The 20,854-nt window shown below is 32.9% G+C and overlaps 1 protein-coding gene across 1 annotated transcript; it reads right to left on the bottom strand.

Annotated features, from left to right (window-relative positions):
* Positions 1-918: 918 nt before the first annotated feature.
* On the bottom strand, positions 919-19,125 carry VLN1 (villin-like 1). The gene is made up of 23 exons (XM_022900142.2): positions 18,983-19,125; positions 18,800-18,884; positions 18,608-18,707; positions 18,416-18,484; positions 17,823-18,059; positions 17,088-17,265; positions 16,886-17,015; positions 16,353-16,518; positions 15,246-15,396; positions 15,032-15,117; positions 14,773-14,928; positions 13,920-13,988; positions 8,066-8,134; positions 7,800-7,937; positions 6,914-7,042; positions 6,579-6,726; positions 6,415-6,425; positions 5,241-5,381; positions 4,936-5,058; positions 4,012-4,074; positions 2,643-2,838; positions 1,930-2,087; positions 919-1,477 (listed from the first exon to the last, which is right to left on the bottom strand). The coding sequence occupies exons 2-23, from the start codon at positions 18,853-18,855 to the stop codon at positions 1,364-1,366; spliced, it is 2,688 nt and encodes an 895-aa protein (XP_022755877.2). The 5' UTR covers positions 18,856-18,884; positions 18,983-19,125; the 3' UTR covers positions 919-1,363.
* Between the last annotated feature and the right edge of the window lie 1,729 nt (positions 19,126-20,854).

Genomic DNA, 20,854 nt, shown 5'->3' with positions numbered 1-20,854 from the left:
ATGTTAAAACTTTGTAGAATGCCACATTTTCCACGTGTTATTCCAAACCTAAAATACTTTAGCAAGCAACTTGAAACCAGACCTTAATAAACTCATTTAAATGAACAGGAGTAGAACTTTATTCTGCAAAAGTAGTATTTAAAATTTATATGGTTTAACTAGTTGTCGAGAATAGTGATTTAAATTTTACAAGAAATTTGTTTGAAATTAATTAAATATTACTTGATAAATAAGATGATTTATAAAAAAAAAAATTAAAAAAAAAAAGATTCTTGATAGATAAATTTATATTTTTATAAATAAATAAAGTGTTATAGATATAAAATTAATTATGAAAAAAATATAAAAAAATTATAAGATTTTATAAGCTAAATACTCATAAGATTACAAGAAATTGACAGAGCGTGTATGTTCAAAACGTGAAAAAAAAAGAAATAATTCACATAAATGAACAAAAATAAAATAAAATAAAATAATTTATATAAGTATAATGCATAAAAACACATGGATATGTGCTTGTTTAAGTTTAAAATACTTCATAAAATTAAAAGAAATTAAAAAAATCTGTATTTATTATTTGTTTATTTGTAATTTTCTATAACTAAAAAAATTAATTGGTTAAATTACATTAATTTACTATCTATTCTATAATTGATTATTTATTTGATTTTACCATTTGATTTTACTTCCGTTGACTTGAACGACTTGATTAGATTGAGTTTTTTTTTTATTTAACAACTAATATCAGAACTGTCGTGATCTTAACACTAACTATTTAAAGAGCTGAATTACTTGCAAAACAGGAGTTCGAATCTGTCTGCATCCCTTCTCAACCCTATTATCAAAAAAGGAAAATAGCATCTGAATGTTGGAATGAGTTGGTTGATACATGATCTATGTTCAAAGAACAAATCTCCCTTCTCTAAATCAACATAATAATTCAATAACGAATGAAATTGTTGACCAAAAGCTTACAAACCAAACATCTGATATCAAGCCTGTCATGCCTTACATCAATTCCATTGCAGGACTAGCAAACCTAAGATCAAAAATATGATCATTATCGTTGTTGGAAAAGAGCTTCAATAACTGGTTTCTTCAAACAACTTAGTAACTGAAACTACAAAGCATAGGGAACAACTATGCTTCAAAAACTACATAGAAAACCAAGTATTTCACACAATGATCAATGGTTTGATTTCTCTAAAGAGGTATAAAACAGATATAGATTAGAAGCATACTCATCAACTGGCTGGTGAAGGGTTCATCATTCTGTCTAATAAGAAAAAGGAGTGGTTGACCGTAGGAAGATAGTCATCTATCTAGACTTGGGCCACCGGCAGTTTTCTCAAGCTAGTGTCGATTAAAAAAGATTAAGTGCCATCTTGAGCTTGTTTTGTCTCCATTTAGGTAGCTTATAGAAGGCTCCCTTAGGCATGCCAAATTTTTCAGCAAACTCTTCCTGGGACAAGTAGGCCTACAAGAAAATCCAACCACAAATTTCATATGCATTGCAGGGTTGATTCACCAGGCAGATGAAACTAATGGCAGTGATTAAAAGATTATCATGGCAAGGAAAACTAATTTCAATCTCTAAATTTTCTTCTTTTTTTTTTATACTTGAGGCTACTAGGATTTGAACCCTGATCAGTAAATTAAGAGTTCAGTACTTTACCAACAAAGCACGTGACTGATGACTTTGGTTTTCTTATTTTCACCACACAGTCATGTCCAAAGTAAGGGATAAGAGATCCATTTTTTTTCCTTGACAAATAGTAAGTCACTGAGTTTCAAAACTTGCAGCATCAAAGCAAAACCTTGAAACTTTAGAATTCGTAAAATGTCGTTGTTTGAAGTGAAGTATTGTTAAAAGGCTCATTTTAACACTAGATGGAGCAAGACTATAAAGCTGTATACTGTAGCTGATACCTCTCTTTTGGTCACATCTATGTCTGAAACAGGATCAGTTGACACCACCGTCAATCTTTGGTAAGGATATATTATCGAATTTGCACTAATCTCACTTGCATCAATCTGGTTTGAGTTTTCATTCATTAAAGGGGTGCTTCGCTCTACCACCGGAGAATCTGCAGAAAAAAGTGATTTAATAGAAAAAAATAACTTAAATGATAGCAGGCAATTTACCACAGGAAATACAGTGTAATTAGATAACTGTCATAAACAAAACAAGACATCTTGATATAACATGCAAGTTAAATTAGTTTGCAAATAAAGTCATTCGACCTCAGTCTAACCATGCAAGTCTGCATCAGAACCATTCCCCCTAGTACAGATTCTTCACAATTCAAATTAAAACTCTCTGAATTAACAGTCCAAGTTGTTGATCCAAGATAGTTTCAGTATTCCTACTTCAAGGTCATAATCAAGTTTTGTCCAGTTAATTCAGTAAGAATGCAACTTATTGAGTGGTTTAAAGCTAGGAAAACTGCTATCACTTTCAATATCTCTTATGCAGATGCATTACTTTTTCCCCTGCTCCAAAGTATTCAAATCTGCTGGATCTTGTAGAGATTATGAACTAATGAAATTGTATTACCATATACAGGCAAATTCTTAAAAGAGAAGAAAGCTTGATTTAAGCCTAAATAATTTCATTGAAAAAACAATTATCTTCAATGCACCTTGATAAGGAGAGGATCCAGTAAAGAGCTTCCTGACAACTGGAGTTGGGCTGGATGCATTGTGGTTATCAGAAAACTTCAAATGTGAACCTGATATGCTAGATGCAGGAGAGACACTTTTTTCCCATCCATTTGAACTGCCAGATCTACTTCTTGAGCCATCTGGGGTAGCTTTTGGTGCATTTCTTGTTGGTGCCTGAATGGTATTGCAAGAAGCTTGTGTAAGATAAATCTTGTCATGGAATTAAAGAGTTAAATAAGTATCCCAACGTTTCTCAGTAAGCATATATTATCTATAGAAAATGTGATATTTCCAATAAACTCTAAAAATTAACAAAAAAAATTCCAGGGTTGTATTTGTTTGGTTTTGACTGATCATAAAATTCTTACAAGGAAATGGTATCTTCTACTTGAAGCAAAGGGGAGTTCGGCCATCAATGACAAGAATTTCATAATAAGCCCATATACTTGTTACACCACCCTATAGGTAGTGTCACCCTTGCCTTGGCCTCACAAGGCTAAAGGTCTGCTGGGAATGCCAAGGGACAACTAGATTTTGAAAGGCAGGATACATAGCAGATAACATCAGAACATAAATTAAATATTATGTGACTTGAGCACATAACATCAGAATATATAGCAGTCAAGTGTACTGCAAAGAGCAGGTTATTTGGTCAAACATCTGCATCTATCCCAGATATCGTGAAGGGCATTGCCGAATCAGAGGGAAGCTAGGATGTTACAGCCACATTGTTAGAGACTAAGTCAATAATGATCTTTGCCACAGAACACTACTCACGAGATTTTTAGCTAATTCCTATGTTTTACTGAACTCATTTCTCTGTTCTGCTTTTAGCAGTTGTACACTGTTATGGTGGATTCTCCTGCTTCTTTGGATCAATGAAATCTTAGCTTATTCAAAGAAAAAAGAAGCATCCCACAGACACTTATTCCTTTAGTTGATAGGTGGACAAGAATTACATCTAACTGTTATTTCTATTTTCTACAATGGACAGGATGGAAAACTCCGAGCAACTAGAGACAATATTTAGCCACTTCCCTGTTTATGGCTTTACGCATACAATGTCACTCACGGACTGACAGGCAGATCTCCACTGTCCAACAAACTCGTTTTTCTTTACGTTGTATTCTAAACAAAAACTGGCTGACTTTCATGTCTATTACATACTACACAGAAAAAAAAAAACTCAGAAATCTCAATGGAGACATCCTCTCTTTCTTTAATGGTTTTACAGATACCAACAAAAACTCAGAAAAAGACGAGGGGAGAAACTACTTCAACATAATGAACCTAATACTAAATTCTTATACATATAAATCTAATTAAAGCTTAGTAAAAGTCACTTACAGTTCCACTTGAGATTTTTCCCTTCAAAGTAGCAAGCTTCCGCTCAAATGAATTGCCATTCATCTGCAAGGCAGCAACTCAATTAAAATTTTAAACTGAATGTGTTCTAGTTGCCGGATTGCATAACTAAATCATGAAGATTCCAATTAAACAATAAGTTCCCAGATAGCAAAACTAAGATATCATCTAATAGGAGGCAAAAGTAAATAAAAGAAAAGAACGTGGTGCTAAAATACATATTGGTTTTGACAATTCAAGGATAAGGAAAAATTGTTGCTGTGAATGGTTGAGCAAGTTCTGCTAGCCAAACATCTGACCTAAAAGCTTAGCTTAATAGGTTGGACTCGGGATCATACTAACATTGTATCTCCTGAAACTTCCCTCACTTGCAAGTCTACTGGGCTTTACAAATGGTCCAAGTACATGCCCTCCAGTTGGCAAGTTGAGAATTAATTTTAGACATAACAAGGCTGCTAAGGTTCGACTCCAGAATTTTAGTTCAGAAAGGCTGTGGAAAGATGATAGCCTACAATCCAACCTAAAAGCTTCGGCTGATAGGTTGGGGCCAAATTACTATTATATCTCTCAACAACTTGAATCTCTTATTGAGATTTAGATATTTCCCGTAGCTCAAAATCGTCTTTTCAGCTGAAATATTTTTTACTCCAATACACATGCTTTTCCTAGACAAGAAAGGTAACTTCACACATTTCATGATATCAATTTAGCTCTCTGCAACCCCAACATCCACCTACTTTGCATCGTCACCAGTCATCACTAACTGGGTACCAGATCAAATGAAAAACATATTAGATAGCAATCATAAGAAATTAAACAAAAGTAGCCAAGACAGTGAAAATACATCAATATCATCTGAAAGGAGCTCATAATAGATACTTTTAGTATGGCAGATGACCCACTTACATTTGCCTTTGAGGGATCCCATTCAAAAAAACATGTGAAAAATGGTGGTTCATCGCCTTCACTAATAACATATATAGGAGCCTCCAAAGAAAGTTCTTCCAGAATGTTTGTTTGAAGGAATTTCTGCAAGTCAAGAAATCAAACATGAGAGCATAGAAAGAAGTGAAGAATATAAAATAAGCACATTATGATAGCATTTAGACATATTTAACATCAAGATATCAGCATGTCAAACTACGCATAATCCACAACACAAAAAAAAGGACCTAAAATAAGCTCTAAGAGAGTCTAGACGTATAATTTACCAGACCCAGATTAAGGGCTACTACTTTTGATTTAATAGTTGAGCGGCGTCCAACCCAAACATATAATTCTTTATGGCAGTCTAGCACGAATACATCTTCAGTAGTTAAATCATCTTGAGTGAAGCTGTATATCTCTTTAACCTGAAAACCAGACCTGGCCAAAGTAAATCCTCAAGACAATCAAAAGAGCTAGTTTATAAATCAATAGTTTCTTTTTCATTGAGCAACAAGTTCTTTTAAAAAAACCTCTGTATAAAATCCCAACATTTTGCATTTTTGAGTTTCAAATTTCTATAGAGAAAAGAATGGAATACCACAAGAATTTCATCAACTAAGAACCATTTAGAGTCCGGAATAATCAGATAGAAACTCATGATTTAAAACAAAATTAGCAAAAGTTCAAGAAAGCAGAAAATCTGCATAGACAACCCAGAAAAAGAAGTTTTCAAACCATTACATAAATATATTTTTGATTCTTTATCTAGAATGATGAATTTAATAAAGATGGCATGACCTTCCTATACTTCATTTTAGATGCTCAGGTGAGACTTGATTGACCAGGTAAATTTAAGTTCCTATGGCTATAATTATCTGACAAAAGATTTGGACAATGGCCGGTGATAAAAATCTCCTCTACAATTCATGATGAACTGTAAAACATGAAGTATACTAAGGTTATCCTGAAAAGAAATAAAAAAGCAATCAAGCAACTCCATGGGCAAAGTTGAAATGTTTCTGACCAAATTGATGGATAAATTAATCAGAAAATTGGGCAGCTAGTGCTAGGCACATTCACTAAAGAAAGTGAACAAAGAACCTCCTAGCAAAACAGGTCCTAGACACTATAAAGATTTCTTATGTCTCTATGACATGCAATCCTAGGAATAAACAACGAGGATGAAGTAATAGAAATATGCTTAATTACAATCGTATCTGAAGTCAATTACATTTATAGCCCAATCAATCTACTTGAGCATACAGAAAATATGTAATAAACATTCTATTGACATTTGAATGGGTTCAAAAATAGGCATTTCCCTTAGCTAGCCTAAATTTCAATGCTACTGCATGTTAAAAATCTATAATTGCAATATGAGTTGATGACAACATTTATATTGCATCCAATGGTTCTTAACGAAAGATATGCAAGCCAACAGAACCAAACAAGGTGTACCTTGAAATCACCTGAAAGGGAAATCAAACCATGCGGCAAATGAACCATAACCAACTGTCAGAAACGTTTTGCAGCAATTTACAGCCGGAAAACTTCTGAACCTAGGAAGAAAGCAAATTATCCTTCCAGAGAACAATAGTAAAAAGAGAGTATAATTTGCTTACCTTCAGTACAGGTAAATTTAAACAAATGTGGATCTTCTATGAACTTCTTAATCTCCTTTTCTCTTGGATACTCCGTCTTTCCACCAAGTGAACTCCAGAAACTATCTGGTTCACTTCCTTCCCTCAGTGATATGGGTTGCCATGCTGGCTATGAATGGCATCGTCAAAACAGAAATTCAATGATTATTAATTGAGTTAGGCCCAAAAAACAACAATGAGAAATCTACAATATAAATCTGGCTTTCATTAGCCACATACAGAAGGTTTAGTACTAAAAAAAGAAAATTAAGTATAATATCTAATATTATATTTAATTTGAATAACATAATACACACATTAATCAATTCAAGCATTCTATCAAGAAGATCATGCTCTCTGCTTGAGGTGAGATTCCCAATCCAAGTGAAGACAGATGTTCCATTTTGCAGGACGTAACAGTAGGATGAATTCAGGGAGCTTGAAACCTGAAAGATTTTAGTTTAACAAATCATACTCAAATGTAAAGGAGCATTTGGTACTAAAGAAGGAGAAAGAAAAAAGAGTAGCAAATCCTCATAACACAAAAAAACAACAAATTTCACTCAGTACCTTTAATAAAACATAAAATAGTAAATCTATTTCTAACATGTAAATAATTTAAGAAAGTATGAACACAAATAATCCTTCTGCTTAAAAGTTCAACAAGAGGAAAACTAATCAATCTTTTTAGCATGACTTAACCATTGAATGACTTGACTGATATGAAGTGTTGCTCTTCTGACAATATAAGCATAGAAGTCATGTTAGCAAACAACAAAAGGTGAAAAGAAAACTAGAGATTCAATCTTCAACCAACTTTCCAATAAAAAATGAAACATAAGACAACTCATTGATATTTGGAATATCATGGCAATGATAGATTGCTCTGAACAGGTACCACAATTCGGAGAAACATATAGTTGATATTTTCTAACTTGGAAGTGTATTCTCTCTTATAAAGAAAGCATAATCCCATATTGACAACAGGATATTAAAGAGTATTGTAGAGGCTCTTATTGTTACTAGAACATTTGACATGAACAATGACAATAGGTTTGCATTAAACAAAAATATGAGTTCTGAAAAGTTATCAGCAAAAGAATATATATTAAAGGCATGTGATGGTCTGTGGTATGTGTGGGTGTCAGAGAGAGAGAGAGAAAAAGGTACTGTTTTGGGTTGAGTTTTACATCTTCAACTTACATGATCAACCTGGATAGCTTGCATGTTTTCTGGACTCGTCCCTTGAACTCGAAAAAGTGCTGTCCTTTTTTCATCATAAGTATCATCACAAATGCCACTTTCAGCAATAAACTTCTTGTACCCTGCACTGATACCTCCCTTTATTTTATTCAAAAAAAGGCAAGACAGGGTATTAGAGGACTGGCTATTTTATCAGTAGATTAACAAAAAAATTAATTTATATTCGAAAGCAATTAAAGGGAAAAAAATTCTTGTGAAGAACCAACCTTATAAACAATTAATATCTGGAAAATAAGGAAAAACTGAACTGGCTCCTTGTTTTGCGTAACTTGAGCCTAAAAATAAAACATAAGATTCAACCTAGTGAAATGTCATTTTTTGGAAAGATGCAACAGGTGTTAGTGTTATTATACATATATTACTAAGTAGTTAATCCTCATAAATTCAAGAAAATAGTAGAATAAATCACTCCTTCAGAATCAGAAAAGTAAAGGACCCGTTAAAATGGTCACCAAAGAGCAAAATAAGAATTCACATTAGCCTTTTCAATATGATATATGTGGAAATCTAATCTTTATTATTACTTGATTAGTTGACTTTATCTATTTTAGTTAAGTCTCTTATTTTTAGAATAAGGAGTAATTTGGGTAATTACACTAACTCCATGAGATATTTTCCTATTATGTGTAGAGAGTAAATTTCTCTTTTGATTAACTATTTTAATGCATGGAAATCTTTGGTTTTAAGGCTGTGAATATTCAGTCTTTATCCCATATATTTTCATGCAATTCTAGTATTATAAGAAAATTATAGAAGAATAAAATAGTTTTATTCTAGAGATTTCTTCATGGTGTCAGAGCACGATCTGAACTTTTGAAAATTTTCACTCAGAGTCCAGCATGGTCAGTGGAAGAGAGAGCCCAATGTCAGAGGTTACCTCTAACCCCAGAGCTAGCATTATCGGAATAGATTTTTTAGCACAAAAAAGTAATTTTCCAAGTGCCTTGAGTGTAAAACTAAAGAAATCAAATTCATGGATTATGGATTCTGTAGCTTCAGACCATATGGCTAGGGATGCATCTGTATTCAATAAATACAATGTCATGAAAACTTCACAGTTCAAATTGCTGATAGGTCACTTTCAAAAGTGGCCGGTACAGGTTCTATTATTATTTCCAAAGAGATAACACTTGATTATGCTCCATTTGTCCAAAATCTAAATTGCAATCTATTGTCCATAAGTAAACTTACAAGAGACCCTAAGTGTGTTGCTAAATTTCTTCCAAATATATGTGAATTTCAGGATTTGAACTCAGAGTAGATGATTGGTAATGTTAAGATGTGTGCAGGACTCTATATCCTAAAAGCCAATGATTCTGAAAGACAATATCAGAAGACCTCTTGTGTGTCTTCATCCCATAGTAATAACAAATATAGTATTATCATGTTATGGCACTATCGGTTTGGTCATCCAAACTTTTTGTACCTTAAAAGATTGTTTCCCTCATTATTCAATAAAAATTCTAACAACTTTCAGTATGAAGTCTGCCAACTATCCAAATATCCTAATCAGCTTTAGAAACCATCCCATCCTATTTCAATGATACATAGTGACATTTAAAGTCCCTCCAAAGTAAATAACATTACTAATTCTAGATGGTTTGTCACATTTATTGATGATCACATCATATTCCTTATGAAGAAAAAATCAGAAATGGGCCAGCTATTCTAAAACTTTAACAATATGATCCAAACTCAATTCAAAACCAAAATCCAAGTGTTGAGAACCGACAATGGGAGAGAATACCACAATTCAATCCTTGGATCATATCTAATGAAGCATAGTATAATTCATCAAAGCTCATGTGTCGATACTCCTTAATAGAATGGAGTTGGTGAAAGAAAGAATCGACATTTGTTGAAAGTTGCAAGATCCCTCATGATGGCTACCCAAGTACCTAAGCATTTTTTAGGCAAGGCCGTTCTTATCGCTACATAACTTATAAACAGAATGTCTTCTCGAGTCCTGAAATTTCAAAACGCTTGCCAATCCCTTCTTGGTTCCTATCCTCAACTTCGAATCATCTTGTCTATTCCCATTTAAATGTTTAGTTACACTGCATTTGTTCTTACCAGCCAACAAAACCAAAGCAAATTAGATCCCCAATCCATCAAATGCATATTTCTCGAATACTCCCCAAGTCAAAAAGGGTACAAGTGTTACTCACCAGTAACAAAGAAATTCTACCATTCCAATGTTACTTTTTTTGAAAATCGACCTCACTTTCCCAAAACTACCATTCAAAGGGAGAATCCAATCACACGGGAATATCAGCTTTGGGAAGATCCTATTACCGAACCATCAAACACTTCTCTAACTCCCTTTCAAGTCCAAAACATCCAACCAAATCCCCCAAACCCGAAGTCTGCACAAGGGAAAACAAACAAAGAATTGATTGTCTATTCAAGAAGACATAAAACTTGAAAGGATCTAGGAGAATGCACACCTTCAAAGCAAAGCCAAAAATTTGAACCAATTCTAGAGATGCTTGAAACCAACACAAGTAACACTCTTACTAAATCTGATTCAATTGAATCTTTTAATGACCTAGATCAACCGATTGCTCTAAGGAAAGATGTGAGATCATGTACTCAACACCCAATCTGTAATGTGGTTTCTTATGAAAGTCTATCACTCAGTTATCAGGCTTTTGTTATCACACTAAACAATATGCAGATTCCCAATAATCATGAAGCACTCATGCAACCAAAATGGAAGATGGCTGTTTTGGAAGAAATCAAGGCCCTAAAAAAGAACAAAACATGGGAGTTTTCAAAATTACCCAAAAGGAAAAATCTAGTTGGGTGCAAATGGATTTTTATTGTCAAACACAATGCAAATGGAAGTACTAAGAGATTTAAAACTCGCCTTGTTACAAAAGGATTTACTTAATCTTATGGTGTTGACTACGAGGAGACATTTGCTCCGACTACTAAACTTAATTCAATCTGGGTGTTATTATCATTAGCAACAAATCTAGTTTGACCACTCCACCAACTAGATGTCAAAAATGCAATTCTTAATGGCAACCTAGAAGGAGAAGAAGTTTACATGGAATCCCTCTAGGATTCAAAAATTAGGACAATTCTGGCAAGGTATGTAAACTTCAAAAGTCTTTTTATGTTCTCAAACAATCCCCATGTGCATGACTTGATAGACAAACAAAAGTGGTAAAAGAAGTATGGTTTTTCACAATGCCAGACCGATCACACCATGTTTGTCAAATATTCACCTGAAGGAAAAATAGCCATTCTAATTGTCTATGTGGATGACATTATTCTTACTAGAGACTATGTGGGAGAAATTAGCAACCTAAAGAACTTCCTAGCCAAAGAATTTGAAATCAAAGATTTGGGACACCTCAAAGATTTTCTTGGCATGGAAATAGCTCGCTCAAGGAATGGCATCGCTGTTTCACAGCATAAGTATGTCCTAGATTTACTAAAGGAAATTGGAATGCTTGTATGCAAACCTGGTGACACCCTTATGGACACAATGAATAAGGTAGGAATGGAAGAAAAAAGTCCACCATCAGATAAAGGCAAATATCAAAGACTTGTTGGAAAACTCATCTACCTTTCTCATACAAGACCAAAAATTGGTTTTTCGATTAGCATGGTAATCAGATTCATGAACAACCCAACCGAGAAACACTTAAGGGCTGCGTATAGAATCTTATAGTACCTAAACAAGAGTCCTGGCAAAAGGTTATTTTTTATGAAGACCTCACGCTGAAATGTTGAAATTTACATTGATGTTGATTGGGCTAGATATGTTACTGACAGAAGATCAACTACAGGTTATTGTACCTATGTGTGGGGAAATTTAATTACTTGGCGAAACAAGAAACAGTTTATGGTGGCTAGAAGTAGCGCAGAAGATAAGTTTAGAGTTATGTCTCATGGCATATGTGAGGGAATTTGGCTAAAAAGGTTGGTATGGTAGTTAAAGGTCTCTACAGAAGAATCCATGAAGATATTTTGCGACAACAAAGTTGCTATAAGTATAACAGAGAATTTTGTTCATTATGATAGGACTACACATGTGGAGATTGATCGTCACTTCATCAAAGAGAAGATGGAGGAACGAATTGTTAGATTAGTTTATACTCCCACGTGCCTCCAAACTGCAGACATACTCACTAAAGCTCTCTCTCGAAACAACTTCGAAAATTTGAAATCCAAGCTTGGCATGATTGACATCTACCACCCAGCTTAAGGGGGATTGTGGAAATCTAATCTTCATTATTATTTAATTAGTTGACTTTATCTATTTTAGTTAAGTTTCTTATCAGGGATTCAAATTGCAGTCGCGGACACGTTTTCAGTCGCATTACGTTTATCACGATTGCAGATATAACGGATATCATCAAAGTCATTACGGTTATCGCGGTCGTTAATTTTTTTAAAATTTGCACAACTTGTTATAAAACATAGTAATTATAATTATAATCATAAAAAAAATATTTTCATGATTTTTAAAGTAATTAATGACACTTTATCTTATTTTATTTATATAAAAAAATTATTTACAATTTTTTAATATTATAGTAAAATATTCACATTTAAAAAATTAACAACATACAAATATTAAAACAATAAAATCATTAATAAAATCCCAATAAAAATAGAAATAAAAAATCAAATTAATATATTAATCATTTAATATTTCATTTTTTTCATGTAAATTATGATATAATATACTTTTCAAATTTACATTAAACTCTTTCATCTCAAAATTTTCAGTCAAAATTAATTCTCAAAATTTTTCAATTTTAACCAATTATTTCTCCCTAAAATTTTTCCCCTAAATTTATTAAAAAAAAAAAAACATATTTTTGTTTGGTCAAGCATTGACCGGTGCCTACCAAACTCTCCACTACACTCAAATATTTCTTTCAAAATTCTCTTACATCTTCCAAATCTTTCCACTCAAACTTCTTTTATTTTTTTCTAAATCCTTCTTTTCTGCTATTCCCGCAAATCATCCACCGACCATGGCAGCCAACCAACCTCCAAGCTTCCACCTTCATCCAACTTTCCACCAAATGACTCATCCGATTCCTTCTTGGATCCAACCAGCACAGTCCGAAACCTATGCCCATAAAGTACTCATAGATGAGTTTTTAAAATTTTAAAGTTTCAAGCAAAATATTTCTAAAGTCTAAGTTTTTCTAAGCTTTATACAACACAAATTTGTAGACACTTAAACAAGGAAGAAAAGGTAAATTTAAGTGTTTTATTATTACTTGATTTTAATAATTTTTTTTTTATTTTTGACTAAGCCTATTTTTTTTACTGAGTCATTATAAATCTAGGATTTCTTTTTTGTGTTTGGGGCTTTACTTTGTTAAAGTTTGAAATTTTAATGCTTGATGATTAAAAAAAAAAATTCTTCATAAAAGAAAAGGAAATAGCGCCAATTGCATCCCGCTATTGCCACCATTAGCCACTACGGCGTTTTTTTGCGGTTGCAATGAACCACTACAAATGTGAATTTTCTTCACACCCAATATCGGTTGAATAGCGATGGCGGTGGGTGCTGATTCCGCTAAATAACGGCCGCTATACCACTAGTGCGCTGCTATTTGAATCCTAGTCTCTTATTTTTAGAATAAGGAGAGATTTGGGTAATTACACTAAATCTATTAAATATTTTTCGATTATGTGTAGAGAGTAAATTTCTCCTTTGATTAGTTGTTTTAATACATGAAAATCTTAGGTTTTAAGATTGAAAATATTCAATCTTTACCCTATATATTTTCATGCAATTCTAGTATTGTAATAAGAAAAATATAAAAGAATAAAATAGTTTTATTCTAGAGATTTCTTCAATATAGCATGTCAATTTCAGTAACATGAATGAGTGAAACCAATAGCTCTCTCACAAAAGTAAAATATCACCACAGAAACAATCTATGTAGGAATCACTGAAAATGACTTCCAACTACCTGATTAATTCTTGAACATCCTAAGTTAACTTGTAGCATCAGGTTAGTCAAACAGAAGCATCAAATATTATAACCGCACAAGTGTTGAAGAAAGAAAAATAGAACTTGCCATGACTGGATCCCCTTTGGTTGAATCAACAATGGCATTCATATGGAAGATAGCATCAGCTCTATCTTCCTGCAGGAAGAAATAGATAAAGAAGGAGACAAATGGCATAGTCAGATATCTCATTAAGTGCCAATATTAAAAACTAAAATTTTAAAGCAAAATATAGCACTATACTAAACTTGCATAAGCAACAGTATCACATGAAATTAAGAGCCAAGGTTTTAGTCCAAACAAGAAAATGCAACTTACAAGCGAAGAACAAAATAAGCATTCATGTTCTTTTTTATTTAAAATGATCATTTCTAATTACAAATTTTCACTGACATTGTTTCTTTTATATTCCTCTAATGCCTCTGGCAACAAAGAATATTTAGAGCCTTTTTTCACGATTGCACGTCAACAATCACTACATGTTAAACTTAGCTTCTCAAAAAAAAAATTATATTTCCAAATAAATATATTACAAGTTAAACAACTGCATAATAAAGGCAGCAAAAACTTTCAACACTTCAAGCGAGGTATCACCTATAAGATATACAACATAAAGCTCTTCTAATTGTTTATTATGGACTTCTGATTGATCAAAAATCCTGATTGAACATTGGCATCGAAGCTGTATTGAAATAAACATGCAGGATCTCTATCAAAAAGGATAATACTTTTTGCATGCCCTATGCATCAATCTAAATATACTTTTGATAAAGTTTACATGTCTACGATTCCAAATGTATGCTGTTGGATAAGGATGGATCCTAAATTCTAATGCCTCTATCTCAAGGATCTCCAGGTTTACCTATACAAAAGCTTGAGATTCAAATGAAAAAATAATCGTGTGTTAATGAACCATGCTTACCGGTACACTTCCATCACCAAGCCATGCATAAAATAAACTCTCATCCCTTTCATTTCCAGGATATGTATACTGCACTATATAACAATCCCCACTGTAGAGCTTTGTCTGTTCTGAAACTGGAATAAGGCATAGTTCATGACCATTTACCCGCCAAACCTGACATGTTACACCATTGCATCAAAAAAAGAAAAAAGAGACATTAAAAGCTTAAAGCCATTAGTCCAGAAAAAATGATAAGTTTTCTTGCAATTGAAGCTACTTTTAGTGTGCCTCTGCAATTTATATAAGGCTGGAAGTCTTCTTCAGGAAGCTCCTTCACTTCATAACCCTGTTGCTTGAATATTGCTGAAAAAGAAAACAAAGAGAAATTCATTAGTGCCACAAAATATAAAGTCTACAACTGATTCCTTTCCACTTTTTTTTTCCCATTTTTTTTATTGCTTTCCAACTATATTATTGCAATAGGTACAAACCTGCCACTTTTTCTCGTCCTTCATCATACAGCTTGGTCTCTGCTGTTTTAGGCCAACTATTGAAGTAGGATTTAAATATCGAAGTTTCTAATCCCTCAGTTAAAAATGTTAAGTGAGTCCCATTTGACCTGTCCTGTTTTCTAAGAAAATCCTGTAAAAGAGTAGCTAGCAATATAGTCAGATAGAACGCCCTTAAGATTCTCCTTGTATCAACAAATTCTTCAATCTACATCTCACAAAATCTCCTTATACCAGACATCCTAGTACAATTTATGCCCTTTTGGCACTTTTTCTAAATTGAGGGATAAAATCTTGTAAAATCATGGACTGTAAATCTGGAAAAGATAGAAACCGATGCAGGTGGACTCCAATAGATCATACTTTCACAGAAAGACAGAACATAGTATCCATGGGTGTCCATCTTCTTAAGAGGAATAAGAACAATCATTTATTGTTAGAAACTTTCCATTAGATTTTACCTAGATGAGTGAACTGTAAATTGATATATGAGCAAATAAGTATAGAAACCAGTTGTAACATCATACTTATCAGATATAATTTAATTAGAGATTATCCTTCTAGTGCCCAAGCAGATCATTGCCTATAATTCTCCATGATAAGTTTGATATAAATAAGATTAACAATCAAGTCATTATTTTGGACAACTGCATTCTGACTTTCATATAATTTATAAACAGTGCTTAGTAGATTGAGGAACATTGCAGCTTTTGAAAAAAGCTATGGGAGAGCTTATCATCTTAACTAAATGTTATAAATTAAAATTCTCAACAATCTTCCCCTAAGAAGCTAGAGCATCTTGTACATAAATTATATCTCATCAAATGGCCATTAGAATTTCGGAATAAGATGAGAGGAAAAAAGAAGAGGGTAGAGGGAGAAAAAAGATGCAGTCATTTCATTTATAGATGCAAACCTAGTTATCTCAATTTTGAGACTTGAACCATTTCTAATTGAATGAATGTCTTCTTCAACCAACATATCCCCTCATGATGCACTCAATCTAACTTTTTGCTCTTTGTCTACATGTGTGAAAAGAAAGAGTGGGATAGGAGGGGGATGGCAAGAAGCAGACAAAATAACTCTTACTTCTGCAGCTGAAATAGATATCTTTCGTTCAGTTATTGAGGTATTTCTTCCCATCCAAACAAAAACTTCAGCACCACAATCTAGCATATAGCACTTGTTTTTCTCAAGCATATCTTTATCCAATGAATTACTTCCAATTTGAGACAGCTTCCCCTGAAGATTTATCCTGTTGATGAAAAACCTTAAAGTGTCACTCAAGAAAGGTATATTATTCCATTTAAAGAAAGAAGGAAGAAAAAAATTTTCTCTGAAAATAAAAGGAAAGAGAAAAGAACACAACTTGGTATCACCCTGAATAGGAACTAAAAGGACAAGTTAATTCAACCAATAATCATCTTACACTTGTTGAAAAGTTAGAAAAAGCAGTTATTTATAAAATTATTGGAGATAATAGCCAAACGGCATGCATTATAATTTGGCCTTTTAATATGCCAAATAAATTTGTTTCTGAATGCTAAGATATAAGCTTGCAAATATTCAGGAATTAAGTTTGTTGACAAAGATATAATGGCAAAATTCAAAGACAAACTCACCAAAATAATATTACAGGACTATCAACTTGTTGTGGACCAGACAAAGCTGAGTCCCGGGGAATCGGTGCATAACCACCAAAAAAACTCCAGAATTCACCAACATCAGAATCACCAACCAATTTTCCGTCCTCTGTTGCAAAGGAACCATTTAATAATTGCAATATCTTTTACTTTAAAAGGGTTGAAATTAAGAATTTCCAACCTATAGTTGCCACTTCACAGTTTCTGGTGTGCTTATTCTCTTTGATATACTGAACAACCTCCAAAGCTTTAGCCCTTTCTTGGATACTAGAATTGCACCCGCTAAAGAGGAAAATTTTTGATGCAGTGTCAAGAATGAATACATCGTCATGATTCAAGGATGATCGAGAAAAAGGCACCTGGGCAACAAGCATGACATATGAAGAAACTAAGAATCATAGTTATTATGAAGAAACCAAGAATCATAGTTATTATTAATGAGGAAAAAAACTACTTTGTCTAGTCATTAACAAAATGCAGTGAATAACAGAACAATCTAATTATAAAGACCGATAATGATTTCATGTTTATTATCAAATGGAATCTTTGTTTTCAATAGTTGACATGCATTATAAATACGGCCTGTAATCATGTACATAAGGATATACAAACTTAAAAGCATGTTAAATGTTCAACTATAATTACCAACGCATGCCTGCTATAGAAAAATTAATCCCTAAACAAGTGAATTATCAGATTACTTTATCTTGTCTGGTAGAATAGACCACAAGACCAACTGGCTCTTTCAAGTTGCACTTTGTCAACTCAAACTTTCCATCATTGCCCTACAAAGTTATTTTGGTAACTGTGCTGCAGTAAAGCATGCATCTAGAGTTTTGTTATTTCTTATCTTGAGATGCTAACTCAAATAATTAAAACACCTCAAATCATTTCCCAAACTTCAAATATAACTTACTTCTTTAACATGAACAACATGATCTCCCTTGCATGTTAACAAGGTGACTCGGTATGTTTCACCCTTTAACTTCCCAGGCTGTGAAGAGTACACTCCTTCAACTGGAATAATACAAGGTTTAAAATATGATAAGAATTTCTCAGTTTCTTGGCCTTGAACTTCTCTATACTGCACGGTGCAAGACCCTAGCGCCGCATCTAGTTCCAGCGCTTTGTCTGACGCCAAGGCTGAGTCTACCTGCCAATACAGCAACCATTCTCAAAATACCCAGTAGTAACATAAGCCTACATATAGTTAATAATTTTTCTAGATTTGATATGCACAACTCATACACAAAGATTAATGGATCAATACTTTTTTTGGGGTTTCACTCTATTCCCATTTTAGTGCACTTGACTGTGTGTTTTTGTACAATTAGAACAGTTAATAAAAACTAAGGTCAAAAATATCTGGCAGATTCCATTCATTTTCTTGTCTGTACATTATTATTCACGATATTGAAGAAACTACCAAATTTAACATTCAAAAACAATCTTGAATATTATCTTTGTCCATGAAAAACAAGGCAAGTATGTAAGAAAACAATCAATGACCTCGTTTGCATCATTTCCCAGCCAATAATGTATGTCGTGCTGCGGAGGCCCACTTTTTAGCACACTTGTCTGTCTCAAATAACAACCAGAAATCAGACATGCAAATCTTCTTTGAATCTAAAAATAATTACCACTATCATATACTCCATTTCACTGACAAAAGGAAAAAAATGTTAAAACGCTAAAACTTACACTTAAAACGACATATGCACTTCCAGAGTAGAATTTTCCATGCGAAGATTTTGGAACAGGAACCAACCGCAAGTTCTCAATGCACCAGATTTCCAAACCACTGAATTAAACCAAAAAAAAAAAAAAAGCCTTAAACAGAAAAAAAAAAAAAAAAAAAAAAAGAGAATATGCGGTTAAGAGTTAAGAAAATACGGTTTTGCCCCTGCTCCGTGGAATGCTGAATCAACGTCTTTACTGTAAAAAGCCATTATCTCTCATCACTAAAAAGAAATGGAGTCTGCAATCCAGACATTGAATGTTAGATCTAAAAGCTTAATCAAAATCAAAGAAATAAGCCAAAAAACTGACGCAAAAGAAAAAAAAAAAAAAACAAACCCGGAGCTGACCAAACAAAAAGTTGAACAGAAGATTTAAAAAAAAAAAACCTTGAAAAAAGAAGAATAAAAGAGAGTATATTCTGATCTGTTTTTAAAACAAAATGGAGATTAACAGAGCAATAAAAAAGAGTTGGGGAAGCCGAAAGCAAGAAGCGAATGAGACTCTTGGCTTTATCGTCCAGCTAACCAGGGACCCACCCCCTAAACTGGAAGCTTTTTTGATCTGTTGAAAACGATAGAAAGGTGAAAACTTATAAAAAGAAATGAGGGAGTGGCAGGGTGGGGTCCGCCGGTCTCGTCTGGTTGTTGGTTCCCGCTCCCGCCCGCTCTGGATTTGAAGTTTGGGATCGAAACGACGTCGATTGAATGCGCAATTTTGGATTTCGATTTTATTTTCCTTGGGTCGGCGTTGGCCGGTCGTCGTACGGGTCAAACAACAATTGATGATGGTTTTAAAATTTTACACAAAAGAAAACCAGCATCGAACACGTGTCTGCGAATTAATGGATAAATGTTAAATAATTTATTTTTAACATGTAAAATAATAATAGTTTAAATTAAAGATAAAAACGTACGTAATAGTTAATTGAAAAAAAAAATCTGAAATAGCGAAAAATAGTTGAGTGGGTAAATTATTAAAAAGACATGATGGATGTGTTAATTGGAAATAAAATTGTGGATTTTATGATGGTTGGTTAAGAATTTAACAAGCAAAATTAAATGGTTTTAATTGGTTAGGAGATTAACCATATTGAGAGTAGTTACAACTATGGAATTCAAGGATATTGACAGGACAATTGGAAAAAAAGTAACATCCAACAAAGAAACATTAATATTGGAAATAATAGATTGATAGGGAAGGAGTAGGAATCAAGGGAAGAGAAGCTACCCATTATGACATTGTGATAACATGTGCAAGTGATTTCATAAAATATTCCAGTAAAGCAATGGTCAAGTTGGGATGGACCAAATTTTTTTTCTTTTGAACTTAACCTAATATTTAAATTTAATATTTGAATTCGACTTGATCTTATTATATATATATATTAATTCATAATTAATTTTATTCGATTTAAAATTAATAATATATTAAAATTTTAATATAAAATATTATTTAATATTATTTTTAAAATATAAAATATTATTTTTAAATATAAATATAAAATTATATAAATATATAAAATATATAATTAAATAAATAATAAAAAATAATATATATTAAATCAGATCAAAATGAATTTGCATAAAATTTGACCCCAAACTTATCTTAATTTAAAAAAAAAATACTTGATTAGACCTTACTCTTAATTAAAAAAATTAGTAAATTTTGTATCAGATCAAAATCCGATGAATACAAATTAGATTGCCTACTCTTTTAAAGTTCATTGAATAATGTTAGTCACTACTTATAGTGTCATATTGGGCCAGGTTCTTCATACCCAGTGGACTAAGAACTTGGGTCGCTCACAATCAAATAAGAATCCTCTTTCCTCGAACAATAGAGAAATTAACTGATAAGAACCATAGATGTTCAAAATATCATTTCCTCTATCCCCGCCATTTCCTTCACTTTCTTCTTACCTTACTTCCACCATTACCAGCCAAACAACTTTCGCTGTCTCATCTGACTGCCATCACAAGATCACTTGTCCTAGTCCTATAATCCAACCTCATCTCTACCGCTAATACTTAAGCCATGTTACAATTGGCACACCAAACCACAAGCTTTCCTGGATTGAGTTCAAACTACAATGAGATAAAATGGAGTCTCAATATCACGATTCACGTCATTTTATTCACATAATTTTGTGAGATATTATCTGCCTTCATCAATTGAATCTTACAATTTTATTTTATAAAAATCATTTCA

This window comes from Durio zibethinus, chromosome 13, assembly GCF_047325235.1.
Source record: "Durio zibethinus cultivar Kanyao isolate XHJ-2024 chromosome 13, ASM4732523v1, whole genome shotgun sequence".
NCBI classification, from domain to species: domain Eukaryota; kingdom Viridiplantae; phylum Streptophyta; class Magnoliopsida; order Malvales; family Malvaceae; genus Durio; species Durio zibethinus.
This window is presented reverse-complemented; position numbering and strand designations above follow the sequence as displayed.

Coding starts and splice junctions, on each gene's coding strand:
- VLN1 (XM_022900142.2), bottom strand. CDS start 18,855: ATGGCTTTTTACAGTAAAGACGTTGATTCAGCATTCCACGGAGCAGGG. Junction 14,929..15,031: donor ATTGCAGAGGCACACTAAAA/GTAGCTTCAATT, acceptor GTAACATGTCAG/GTTTGGCGGGTAAATGGTCA. Junction 2,839..4,011: donor GAAAAATCTCAAGTGGAACT/GTAAGTGACTTT, acceptor AATACCATTCAG/GCACCAACAAGAAATGCACC.